At 39.1% G+C, this 12096-nt stretch overlaps 1 protein-coding gene across 41 annotated transcripts in view; it reads right to left on the bottom strand.

Annotated features, from left to right (window-relative positions):
• RIMS1 (regulating synaptic membrane exocytosis 1) overlaps window positions 1–12096 on the bottom strand; it is a 477431-nt gene that overhangs the window by 200467 nt on the left and 264868 nt on the right. For all 41 annotated transcript variants that reach the window (XM_038554462.1, XM_038554466.1, XM_038554493.1 and 38 more), the window contains one exon: window positions 10085–10950. In XM_038554462.1, the coding sequence (XP_038410390.1) occupies window positions 10085–10950 (866 nt within the window). The remainder of the gene's footprint in view (window positions 1–10084; window positions 10951–12096) is intronic.

Raw genomic sequence — 12096 nt, 5'->3', positions numbered from 1 at the left:
TTCTTCCTCTGCCTATGTCTCTGCCTCTCTTGCTCTGGGTGTGTCTCTCATGAATGAATAAATAAAATCTTAAAAAAAAAAAAAAAAAAAGAAGAAATTAGTTCTCAGAATCCCTGTAAGGCATTTAAACTGTAGCATCTAACACACCCATAAATCATGATAAATCATGCCTCTTTCACTAGTTGAAAGGGGGAAAGAAACGTATCTTTTCCTCAGCAATACCAGGCAGTAGTCCCCCTTCTCTTTTGTGACAATTTTCATCTGTCCTTTGTAATATCAAAAAAAAAAAAAAAAAAAAAAAAAAGAAGAAGGAAGAAAGAAAGAAAGAAAAAGAAAAGAAAGGAAGAAAGAAAAAAAAAAGAAAACCAGGGCAAATAAAACTGTTGGGCTTTGGTGTTAAATGTCAACCTGTCCAACTACTGGTCCTACAGCAATTTCTTTCCTCTGCATAGATTAAATGGGTAAATTAAAGAAGATGTTAGAGAAAGCATTTGGTTGAGAGTTAAGAAGTAGAGGTAGAGATCTATAAAAGTGTGTTCATCAGCATCTGTGTAAAATGGGCCAACCAAAATTACATAAAAGGAAACAGGACAAAAGAAATGAAGTGAGCTCCTTTAAGTACCCCCTCAGGGCAGGGGCTATATTCTAATCATATATTCCCAAAGCCTGGTAGGTGCCTGTCATATAGTAGGAACTCAATAGAAGGTAAAAGAGTAGCCAATGCTGTTACAACGCTAATGGATCCATCAATGTTTTGAAGTTTGGTTAAGGTGGCTAAAATGCCATTTATGAAAGGCCCCAGAGGACACCAAAACTAGTTATTTGCAGCTTAATGAAGGGGACATTGAAAAACAGTTTTTTATGTTTTATTTTAATGGATATCAAATTAATGCATGCATATTATGAAAATTAAAATAAATAAGGGCTTGATACGTAGCTACAAATAAATAAGGGCTTGATACGTAGCTACAATAATTCATTTCCTCTCACGGCTCTTCTGCCCACACTATCAATTCCACTTCTTAAACTTTTTTCAAATATTTATTTTCTTATAAATAAGACTGCTTTCTTCAAAGCACTCTAATACTTTTTAAAGATTTTATTTATTTATTATTTTGACATGGACAAATATTTATATTCAATTGTGTAAACATATGCAAGTATTCAATGTGGAAGGGAGTTTATTCTATAAATTGAAAAATGTAAGTGGCACTTACAATATTATTACATATAAATACTACAGAACAAGTTAAAAATGTGCAGAATATAAATTTCCTTTTCTAGGGATGAACTGTCACGGTTCCTGTTCACTCAGAGGAAAATGTGCCTAGGTTATTAGTTGAATGGGCTGTATCAATTAATAAAATAATGTCACATTTTTGTTTGCTTCATATTTGAAACTTGATTTTCCTTAACATTTTTTTTTCTCAGTGTTTGTCCCTTTTCATTGTTAAAAAAAGAGACAGCCTTTTCTTACCCAGTAAGGAAATCCAATAATATCATGTAATTCATTAGTCATTGGATATTTCTTAGAATCCATGACATTATTTTTCATAAAGATTTTCTTCTTGGAGCCTCCTGGAAATGATCTCTGCTTTTAATTTTCACAGATTGCTTTCTGTACACAATGTCATCCAGGGATTTCTCTGCACTGGATTCCTGGGGTAGCTCCACTATTTCTTGCTTCTCATTTGTCCCACTTTCTTAATTATTATTCAAGTTTTCTTGAGTGATACATCTTTAAATAATTCTCTCAGATGGAGACTGCAAAGTTGGAGAACCTGGGAGTTGACTGATGGTTTAGATGTGCAGAGAATTCTAATTTCAAACAGTTTTGTGCCATACTTTAAAGGCATTGAACAGTTGTAGTTTCTAATCTGCTGCTGATGGGAAGTCTAAAGACCGTTTAACTCTTACTGTTGTATATATGACCTAGTTTATTTTTTAACCTCCAAAAGCGTATAGATTTTTTCCCCTTTTTTCCTTGGCATCTAGTTGGTGTTGAACTTCCTCCTATGTTTCACCATTATGACCTCTGGACTCATCCTTTGAGCTTCCAGATGTTTCCTTGTGGGTCAGTTTCACATTTTTTTGGATGAAAGAAGTTTAGAGGTTTTGTATCAGCTTTTAATGTCTAAGATCAAGTTTTTCATTTCCTGGCTTGGAGAATTAACTCATATCTGCAGCAAGCTTGTGATCTTGAGTCTGGTCATATAGTCTTATACTTTGTCCAGGGACCTCTGTCCAAGTACTTCAGTGTTAAGGGTTTTGGTATCCAGAGCTTTCCGTTAAGTTTGGATAATAACTTTAATTTTTCAAAAAATATTTTACACAGAATATCCATGTGTTGGGTGAGGAAGCTGCCCTGGGGATGAGGCTTAGGTATTTCAGGATATATTAAACTTGATCAGGAAAAAAAAAAAAAAAAAAAACTTGATCAGGATGTAGCATTTTGTACTGTTTGGTTTCTAAACACCCTTTGCTCTTGAAATAACTTCTTACTTTTAGGATCTACTTGTTTATCTTGATTTTTTTAGTTCTTCCTGCTGGCGCTCTTCATAGTTTGTGGGATTTGTTGTTCATTTATATTTAAGACAGACTACTGACTTAATTTCTGTGTGTAGCTGGTGAGTATTTCCATGTAGGTCTTTTCAGTCACACTGCTGTAGTGGACACTAACAGTATCTCTAACATCTGTGAGTGAATGGAGCTTGGGAGCTAGTAGCCTTCACTTTAGGGTAAACAACATATGGAACTCAGCATTAAGCTATAAGGGTGGGGGTGCAACAATCCAGAATCTGAGTTTTGCTGAGGCAGTTTACTGGATTTCTTCTTGAATTCTACCTGGGAATTAAATGTGGGGTTGCTCTTGCTATATGTAAGGGTGTAAAGAGGAGGGAAAAATGGTAGAGAATAAGCAAAGTGATTCAGTTGCTCTGTCAACAAATGTTGAATGTATCTGCCAATTGGAAAGTCTCCTTCTTACTTCTGGCTTCACAGAATCTGTTATCTGGGTCTTAAGTCTCTGTAAGGTGCTTCATTGGCAGTCTTCACCACCGCCACACCCTCATTTACCTAGAAACCTCTTATGTCTAAAAGTAAGATGTAGACTATATTTTGCTAAGTGAAGTAAGTCAGAGAAAGACAAATACCATATGATTTCACTCATATGTGGTATTTAAGAAACAAAAGAGATAAATATAGGGGAAGGGGGAAAAAGAGAAAGAAGCAAACCATAAGAGACTCTTAACTACAGAAAACTGAAGGTTGATGGAGGGAAGATGGTGAGGGATGGCCTAACTAGGTGATGGACATTAAGGAGAGCACTTGCTGTGATGAGTGCTGGTATATGTAAGTGATGAATCACTAAATTCTACACCTGAAACCAATTTACCATATATGTTAACTAACTAAAATTTAAATAAAACTTGAAATAAAAAATAAAACATACAAAATAAATAAAGCTGGTAAAAGTAGACTACTTTCTTCTTTTCATCTTCTAAAAACATTTCATCTGCTCATAGCTCACTTCCTTTTTCTTCACTTTTATGGGATCTCATGGGGTAAGAAAACTAAATGTTTAGGTTTGGGTAATCATTTGAAGACAAAGCCCTTTTAAGTTGCAACTGCTTTCAGGCTACCATTTTAAAAAAATATCTATAGCCAAATTCTTACCAAATAACCTGATTTTATCTTGGTGTATCCTATCTCTCTATAAAATCTATTTTAAAAGAATCCTCTGGATAGCCAAAAAAAAAAAAAAAAAAATCAGGAGAAACCATAGCTATGTATATGTGTATATTTATTTATTTAATCACTGTAGTTCTATAACCTAGCAGTGTGCTTGGAATGCAGTAGGTTCTTATAGATATTGTAATATCATGTGTATTATCTAATATTCATGTGTTACACACATATTAATACATAAATAATTCTGATCAAATTTTTTAATTGCAAGCCCTCTTAAGGTTATAGGAAGGACTAAGACTCCCAAAAGGATATTAAATGCATTCTTTGTTGTCAAAAAACACAAGTAAACCAGTAACTTCTGGTCAGAATTAAAAGTTCTGTGAGCAATAGGCACTGTACTGCTGGAGCCCAAAGAAATTATTCTCAATGTTTTTAGTTTAGTGATTAAAGAAAAATATAAAGAATTAGATTTACACTTAAAGATTTTAATATTTGATTTTTGCAAGGGTTCCAAACTCTTGTTCCTCATTCCCCAATGTTTAAGTTGCCAGGCATCCAAACTTAATGGTCAATAATTCACAATACCTAAAACCTATACTCTGGTCCATGGAAACTATCTTTGTCTTTAGGGGGAAAATTCACACCTGTTATTAAAGATCCATAGTCTTATATGAAACCCTTGCAGGTATCACCCAGATATCACATGCTCCTAAAAGGACTGCTAAATACTGCCTTGCAGTAATAGTTACAAACAAACCAGTTAGCCCTTGTTAGACAGGTTGACCTCAGAAGCCATTCACACAGTACTTTAAAAGTTTAAAGGTATAATCAATTTGTGTTGTATTTTTTGAGTTATTCAAAGTGGGAGAGGATAAAAAAGGAAATCATGTTATCCACTGCCAGGCTCTTATTCCAACTGGCTCTGTCTGAGGATTTATAGTTTTAGTTCCTTGTAAGTGTAAATAGCTTACTCTACTGATCAAGACAGCATGCTTCTAAGTTTCTTCTCAGAACTGGTGCCATTTCTTTCTTCCACACTGGCATCATCTTTGTCTCTTTCTTTATTCTCATGCTTTTGTACTCAATTCCTTTAGGCACAAATCTTTACTAGGCCTTGCCCCAATGGGTCATATTACTCATTTCACTTATATTCAACTGCTATCTCATAAGCGTTTTAGTTCACTGCTTTTCTTCTGAAAAGAGATTTATGCTCTTAATATTTATAAGCTAAGAAACAAAGGATGCCCAATTTTCCCCAATTGGCTAAAGCAACATGGCATTCACTTTGAAAACATGTAATAATTGACCTCAATTTTGAGACAAGCCCACTAGAGCTTACTGTTAATCCCTGTGTGTGTGTGAGAAAGAGAATTATACCATATGTAAAATATTATATTGACTATAAAGGCTGTGTTGTCTTCCAGATGCCATTCGACCAGGTTATCTTTTTTGTTGAATTTTAGGACACAGCAAAATTATATCAACATATCTAGAAAAAATTTCCCTTTTAGGCATTTATTAAACTGCATTTCATTGTGTAATTTTTCTTTATTGCTTATTTCTCTATAGAATGTAAGCTCTATGAGAGCATGGGACATGTTTATCTTTTTTTTAATTTTTTTTTTTATTTATTTATGATAGTCACACAGAGAGAGAGCGAGCAAGAGAGGCAGAGACATAGGCAGAGGGAGAAGCAAGCTCCATGCACCGGGAGCCCGACGTGGGATTCAATCCTGGATCTCCAGGATCGCGCCCTGGGCCAAAGGCAGGCGCTAAACCACTGCGCCACCCAGGGATCCCCTGTTTATCCTTTTTTAACCTCAGTTTATATATGGAAAGTGCTACATACATTTACTGATAAGTAACAAACCAACTCAGCATAATGATAAAATTAGAATAATGTCAATGACAAAAATGGCATACATATAGTAAGTAGCTACCTTACGCCAGTGATATGGTCTAAATGTTTGTGTCCTTCCCAAAATTTACAGGTTGAAATCCTCCTAACCCCCATAGATGATAGACAGTATTAGCAGTTAGGGCCTTTGGGATGTGCTGAGGTCACAAAGGTAGAGCCTTCATAAATGGGATTGGTGCTTTTATAAGAAACCCCACAAATCTCCCTAGCCCTTTCAACCAAGTGAGGAAACAGCAAAAAAGGTGCTAGCTAGAGGGTATTTTACCAGAATTCAACCATGTGGGCATCCTGATCTTAGCCTTCCTAGCCTCTAAAACAGTCAGATATAAATATCTGTCGTTAATACACTCCCAGTCTGTAGCAAAAAAATTTTTTGAGCCTGAACAGAGTAAGAGAGTAAGCATTATGTTAAATGTTTATGTAACTCTTAAACTGAAAGAACAAATGAATGGATGTGATACTGTGCTTTATAATAAGAAATATATATTTGAGTTTAGTGAAGGTTCTAGCAAAGAGCTTCTAAAATCCTTAGAATTTCCTAAGTAATGAAAGCCATAAAGGTGTCTTTTGTTAGGTTAACGGGGTGATTTTTAGTATATATGCTGCCAAAGCAACTAGTTTACAAAGTGACTTTTTGGACCACACCTAAGGATGGGGGCTGGTCACTTGGAAAACCAATCATGTGATCAGAGGATTGGAGCTTAAGGTTCCAGTCCCCTGACTTCCTGGGAGAGAGGGAATGGAGGATGAACCAAAGCCAATGATTTGGTCAACTCTGCCAAGGTAATGAAGCATTCATAAAAATCTAAAAGTACTAGGTTCTGAGAGCTTCCAGGTAGGGAACATATGGAGGTGCTGGAAGAGCAGCATAACTGTAGAGGCATGGGAGTTCTGCATCCTTTCCCCAGAACCTGCCCTATGCATCTCTTCCATCTGAGTTATATCCTTTTATAATAAACCAGTTATCTAATATGTACATGGGTTTCCTAAATTTTGTGAGCTGCTGTAACAAACTAATCAAACCCACGAAGGGGGTGGTGGGATCCTCTGATCTATAGCCAGTTGGTCAGAAGCACAGGTAACAACCTGGGCTTATGATTGACATCTGAAGTGGAGGGCAGTCTTTTGGGACTGAGCCCTTAACCTGTGGGATCTGATGCTACCTCTCAGTAGATAACATCAGAATTGAATTAGGTTGAATTCTCTTGGACATCCTGCTGGTGTATGAGAATTGCTTGTTAGTGTGGGAACTCTCTCTCTCTCTCTCTCTCTCTCTCACACACACACACACACACACACACATACATTTTGGAACTGAGTCCAGAATCCAAAATAATGGTCTATACTTAAAATGCAATTTTTATCTTTCACTGCCCTTTAAATTTTATTCTATGAAAATAGTCTTCCCTTGACCCCAAAAGTCACAACACGGCATTCACTCTCCTAAGATATCTCTTCCCAAATCATTCTTTTCCTCACCCCATTAGATCCTATGAGACATACAAATAGTTCTTTTACCTTTCCTTTATATGTTATATATGTGAGTGATTACTTCACATTTATTGTGATATTAGGTTATCTATGGTATAGGTACCACAAGCAAAATCAAAACAGGAAAAATGCTAATTTAGCATCCTATTTTATATACATCATCTCATCACACACTCGATAATCTTACCATGTGGATAGTGGATACTCTTATCTCCATTGTGCCAACAAGAAAACTAGCACTTATGGAGGTTAAGTAAACTTGTGCAGAGTCACAGGATACTGTAGACTATCATGGCTGGTTCCCTAGATTGTCCTTAGTAGACAATGGCGGGGTTTGGTAATAAAGGCATTAATAGATACCATAGAAAATGGGATTTTTAAATCATTTTGAAATAAGAAAATGTGCTACATTAAAAAGTATGTTCTTTACAGTTAATGTTTCATTTTGTAAACATTGAGTTGGGACTGGTTAAAATATTAGAATAAGGCAACTATTCTGAGTGGAGTTTATTTTCAAGACATTATGAAAAGGATATTCATTTTAAGAGAAAATAGAGTCATCTGAACCAGATAACAGCAAATGTGATACCCTGTGTTCTTCAGCTTCAGAGTCCCTAAAATGATAATTCTTAAGGAGAGAAGACAGTATGCAGAGGCAATAAGTTCCTTACATTACACCAGTTCCATCCTTCCAATTACTCATGCCTCTAGTCATTTTTTCTTTCACAATCTGTTGGTATTGTAAATATTTTGATACTCAGTTCTGCCTGATTCTATGCCCACTGTGATTTAAAACACACATTTTGTAAGAACTGATGTAGAGTCCTTACTTTAGGAAATGGGAAAATATACATATATATGAAAATACATATATACATATTTATATCTATTAAGAGTTATTTGCACACCAATTAAGCATATCCATTTACATTTTTATTTAACATTTCATTATTTCAGGGGAGAAAAATATGTGTTCACACAACAATATTAAGGCACAGAAGACAGCAAGGGTATACTCACCATGTTATTTTTAAAGATTTATTTATTTTAGAGAGAGCAAGTGAGCAGGAGCACACACGTGAACAGGGTGAGGGGCAGAGGGAGAAGCAAAGCTGACTCCACACTGGTGTAGAGCCCCACCAGGGCTCTATCCCAGGACCCTGAGATCACCACCCCAGCCAAAACCAAGAGTCAGACCCTCCACCCTACTGAGCCACCATGTGACTTTTAAAAAGCTCATGTACAATATTGCATAAATATATGCATACTGACTTCTAAGACAAACGTAAGTCATCAGAAGGTGTGCTGAAAGAGCCAAATGATCCCATATAAATATAATATTTTAATTTCTGTCTTCCACTGCCCTATAAATTTTATTACATGTGGACAGTCTTTCCTTGACCCTGAAACTTACTACATGGCATCCACATTCTGCTAAGTAATCTCTTACCAAATCACTGTCCAAAAGAGTCATTTTAACTTAAGTTGCAGTAATCCTAATGACAGAATGAACTTTCTTAATTGTTCCCATATATATATATATATATATATATACACACACATCCATACATTCACCCATCTATCTATCTAGACAGACAGCTAGCTAGCTAGATGGATATATGTTTGTATTTATCTAGAGAGAAAAAGAGAGAGAGAGGAGACAGAGACACATAAAGGGAGATGACACAGCCATGCATTATGACGATAGAGAATATGAGGAAATAGTTACTTTTTAGTAAATTTATAATATTTAGTATATAATTTAGCAACTATAATACAAGCCAAAAACCGTAAAAAATAGTTACCCCAAAATATAACTAGGAAACACTATATAACAAGAATCAGGACCAACACCATCAAATTTAGGACTGTGGCCAATTTAAATCCGAGGGAAGAGCAGAATGAAGTGAATCTTCAAAAGAAATATGTAATTGCAAAGTTAAATTGAAGTATTTTCTAGACCAGTATTATGCTATCTAAGGGAACTTTCTGTGATGATTGCTTCTGAGCACTTGAAATGTGGCTACAGTGACTGGGGGGACTTAATAATTAAGTCTATGTAACTGTAATTAATGTAAATAGCTACACGTGGTTAAGCTGTTGTAGAACAGTGTAGAACAGGACAGAAAAAAAAAAGTCAGCTTATCATACAATGAATGCTCTGAAATCTTTTGTAATATGATAGTTAAACTTTGTACTCCAAAGTCACTATCCAAAAAAACATAGAACATCTGCATGACAGACTTTCTTCACCAGTTGTGGAAAAGACTCATTTGAAAGTTGAAAAATACTCCCTCTCTGGAGTATCACACCACAGAAGTTTAAAAAAGGTACATTCCCCTTTATCAGGAAGAGTTTTGGTTTCCTAGAAAAGAAGTCCTCCACCATCCACCCCAAAGTATTAACTTAGTGCGTACTGGATGTTCCACAATGACAAGAAACGAAGGCATTAACCACTCTTGGAATCCAAATCTGAAGCTTGTGGTTATGTCTCAAAATCCTACCAAAAAGGAATAAAGCAAGCAAGGAGGCTAAAACCTTCTATTCTATTCCCGGAGAGGCTGGGTCTGCGGCCATTCCACGTTGCACTCCCCCCCGCCCCCTCCACTTCCACGGAAATCTGGAGATACCCGACATGCAGCTCCACAGAGGTGTCAGGTATACCGTATAACCAGTTGACATACACAGTGCGAAACGATCCCCAAAATGATTAGCATCCATCTTCTGATCTAGTTGTGAGTTTGTTTTTCCCTTGGGACGCGAACCGTTCGCGTCTACCCCCAAGACTTTCCCACACACCGCACCGCGGCGTTCACTACCGTCATCGCGCGGCACGCTTCAGGCCAGGCCGCACGTTTTACCCCCGCCCCCGCCGCGCGCCCCGGGCTCCGCGCAGGCGCGCCCGCGCCCCCCGCCCCCCGCCCCCCTCCGGCCGCGCGCCCCCGGGCTCCGCGCAGGCGCGCCCGAGCCCCGCCTCCGCCTTACCTTTCTCGCTGACGCTCTCGCTCTCGAGCTCCACGTCCTCGCAGCTGGTGTACTCCGGCGTGGACACGCCCTCCTCCTCGGAGCTGCTCACCGACATCTGCCGCTTCTTGCCGCCCCTCTTGGACCGGTGCGGCTTGGGCGGAGACGGCCGCACCGACTCGGACTGATCGGAGCTCAAGGAGTCGTTCCGCAGCATGGTCTCCACCTTCTCGCGCTTGGACTTCCTGATGAGGACGGCCGAGCTGGGGTCCAGGCGGCTCTGCTTCCTGAGCGGCTCCTGGGCTTTGGGCTCCAGGGCTTCTGCGGGGACCGGCCCATGCCTGGGTGCCGGCGGGCTGTGGTTCGTGAGCTGCTTGGCGCCCGGCGCCCTGGCTTCCGCGGTCCTCTCGGCCGAGTAGGCCCGCGGCGAATCGGGCGGCGAGGCCCTGGCGGCGGCCGGCGCGCGCTTGCCGGCCTTGCTGTCGGGCGGCGGGGCGCCCGCCTCGGTGCGCGGGAGGGCCACGTCGCTGTGGCGCCGCTCGTGCCTCGCGCGGGACACCCGGGCGTGCATGCGCATCTGCTGCTCCTCGGGCGGCGGTTTCACCGGGTACCGCGCCAGGTTCGGGTCGCTGCGGTACCTGGTCTGGTACTCCTCCTCTTTCCTTTGCTTCTCATCTTCCGCCGCTTTGCGGTCCTCTCGTTTCTCTGGCACGTCCGGGAAGTCCTGTGACCGCCCTTTCTCGAGCCTTCGGCTTTCCCGCCTTTCCTTCCGCTCCCGTTCTTCCACGGCCCCCTCTCCAGGCTGCACGGAGGACTTGGGCGCGCGTTTCCGCTCGCTCTTCTGGGCTCCCTTGCCGTTCTGCTCAGAGAGCCCCGCAGTCTTCTTCCTGTGATACACAAAGGAACGTGAAGAAGGAAAGCACTGCAGAAAGCTACACATCAAGACCAGACCTAAGAAACATTTCTTCGCATTCCACTTCAATCTCTTCAAGTGATTCGTTACAGTTCGATGTCTGATTAAGAAGCAATCTGATAACCACATTAAACCTGTGTATCCGATTAGCTTTCAAATAAAGCTCCTTTACGTTACAGCGTCTTAAGGAACTTAAGCAAGTAGTTTTCACATTTAAAATTCTCCATGAATTAACTAGATGAATAAAGGCCACCAATACATTAATTCAATAAATGAACGAGTTTTATGCTAAATTCTGCTATGAATGAAAGACTTAAAGATATTCTAGGTGAAACTAATACAGGTTTCATCTAACATAATATACACGGGTCAGTTCAATTCTAATTACATACTTGATATGTATCTGGACAATACATATCGACAATCTTTTATCACAATGGCAACTTTTAAATGTGAATACTAAGCATGTCCATTTCAAAAATTAAATCTAATAGCACTTCTTTAATAGTACAACGAAAGTAATTTTAACAAGATCATATGCACCCACTTTTAAGGGAGTTGGTTAGGAAAAAATGGCTGAACCTTAGCCTTCCTTTTATCTTCCTTGGGCAAAGATAATAGAAATATTGAAATGTTTCAAATTATTATTCATTTTTCCTCCTTCCCTCCCCCTCCTCCTTTCCCTCTCATTTCAGAACACAGTGTAAAACAAAACAAAAACAAACACACACACACACACAATAATAGTTTTCTGTTCTATTTTTTCTGCATCCCGTTGAAGGCACTGCAAGGATAAAAGTAAAGGGTTTGGCAATCTTTAAATCCTGTAGATATAGGACTCATTTGCCCCTTTCAGCTCTTTTTTGTACACTGGAGTGCACCTAATTTGGGAAAGTTTCAGCAATTACACCAGAAGTTAGAAAAAAGTAGGGGCCTTGTCTAAAGTGTCCTGACACTATATGGTATACTATGCTATTAAGGTGGGAACAACCTAGGCTTTTTTTTTTTTTTTTTTTTTAAAACCCTGAGACCCACAGAGGGCTTTCGAAGGGAACATCTTTGACTGAAAGTACAAAAGCAAACACCACGCATAAAAATCAAGAAAAAATACAAGATGAGA

Source organism: Canis lupus, chromosome 12, assembly GCF_011100685.1.
Source record: "Canis lupus familiaris isolate Mischka breed German Shepherd chromosome 12, alternate assembly UU_Cfam_GSD_1.0, whole genome shotgun sequence".
NCBI lineage: Eukaryota > Metazoa > Chordata > Mammalia > Carnivora > Canidae > Canis > Canis lupus.
Note: the sequence above shows the minus strand (reverse complement) of the source record. Positions and strands in the feature narration are given on the sequence as shown.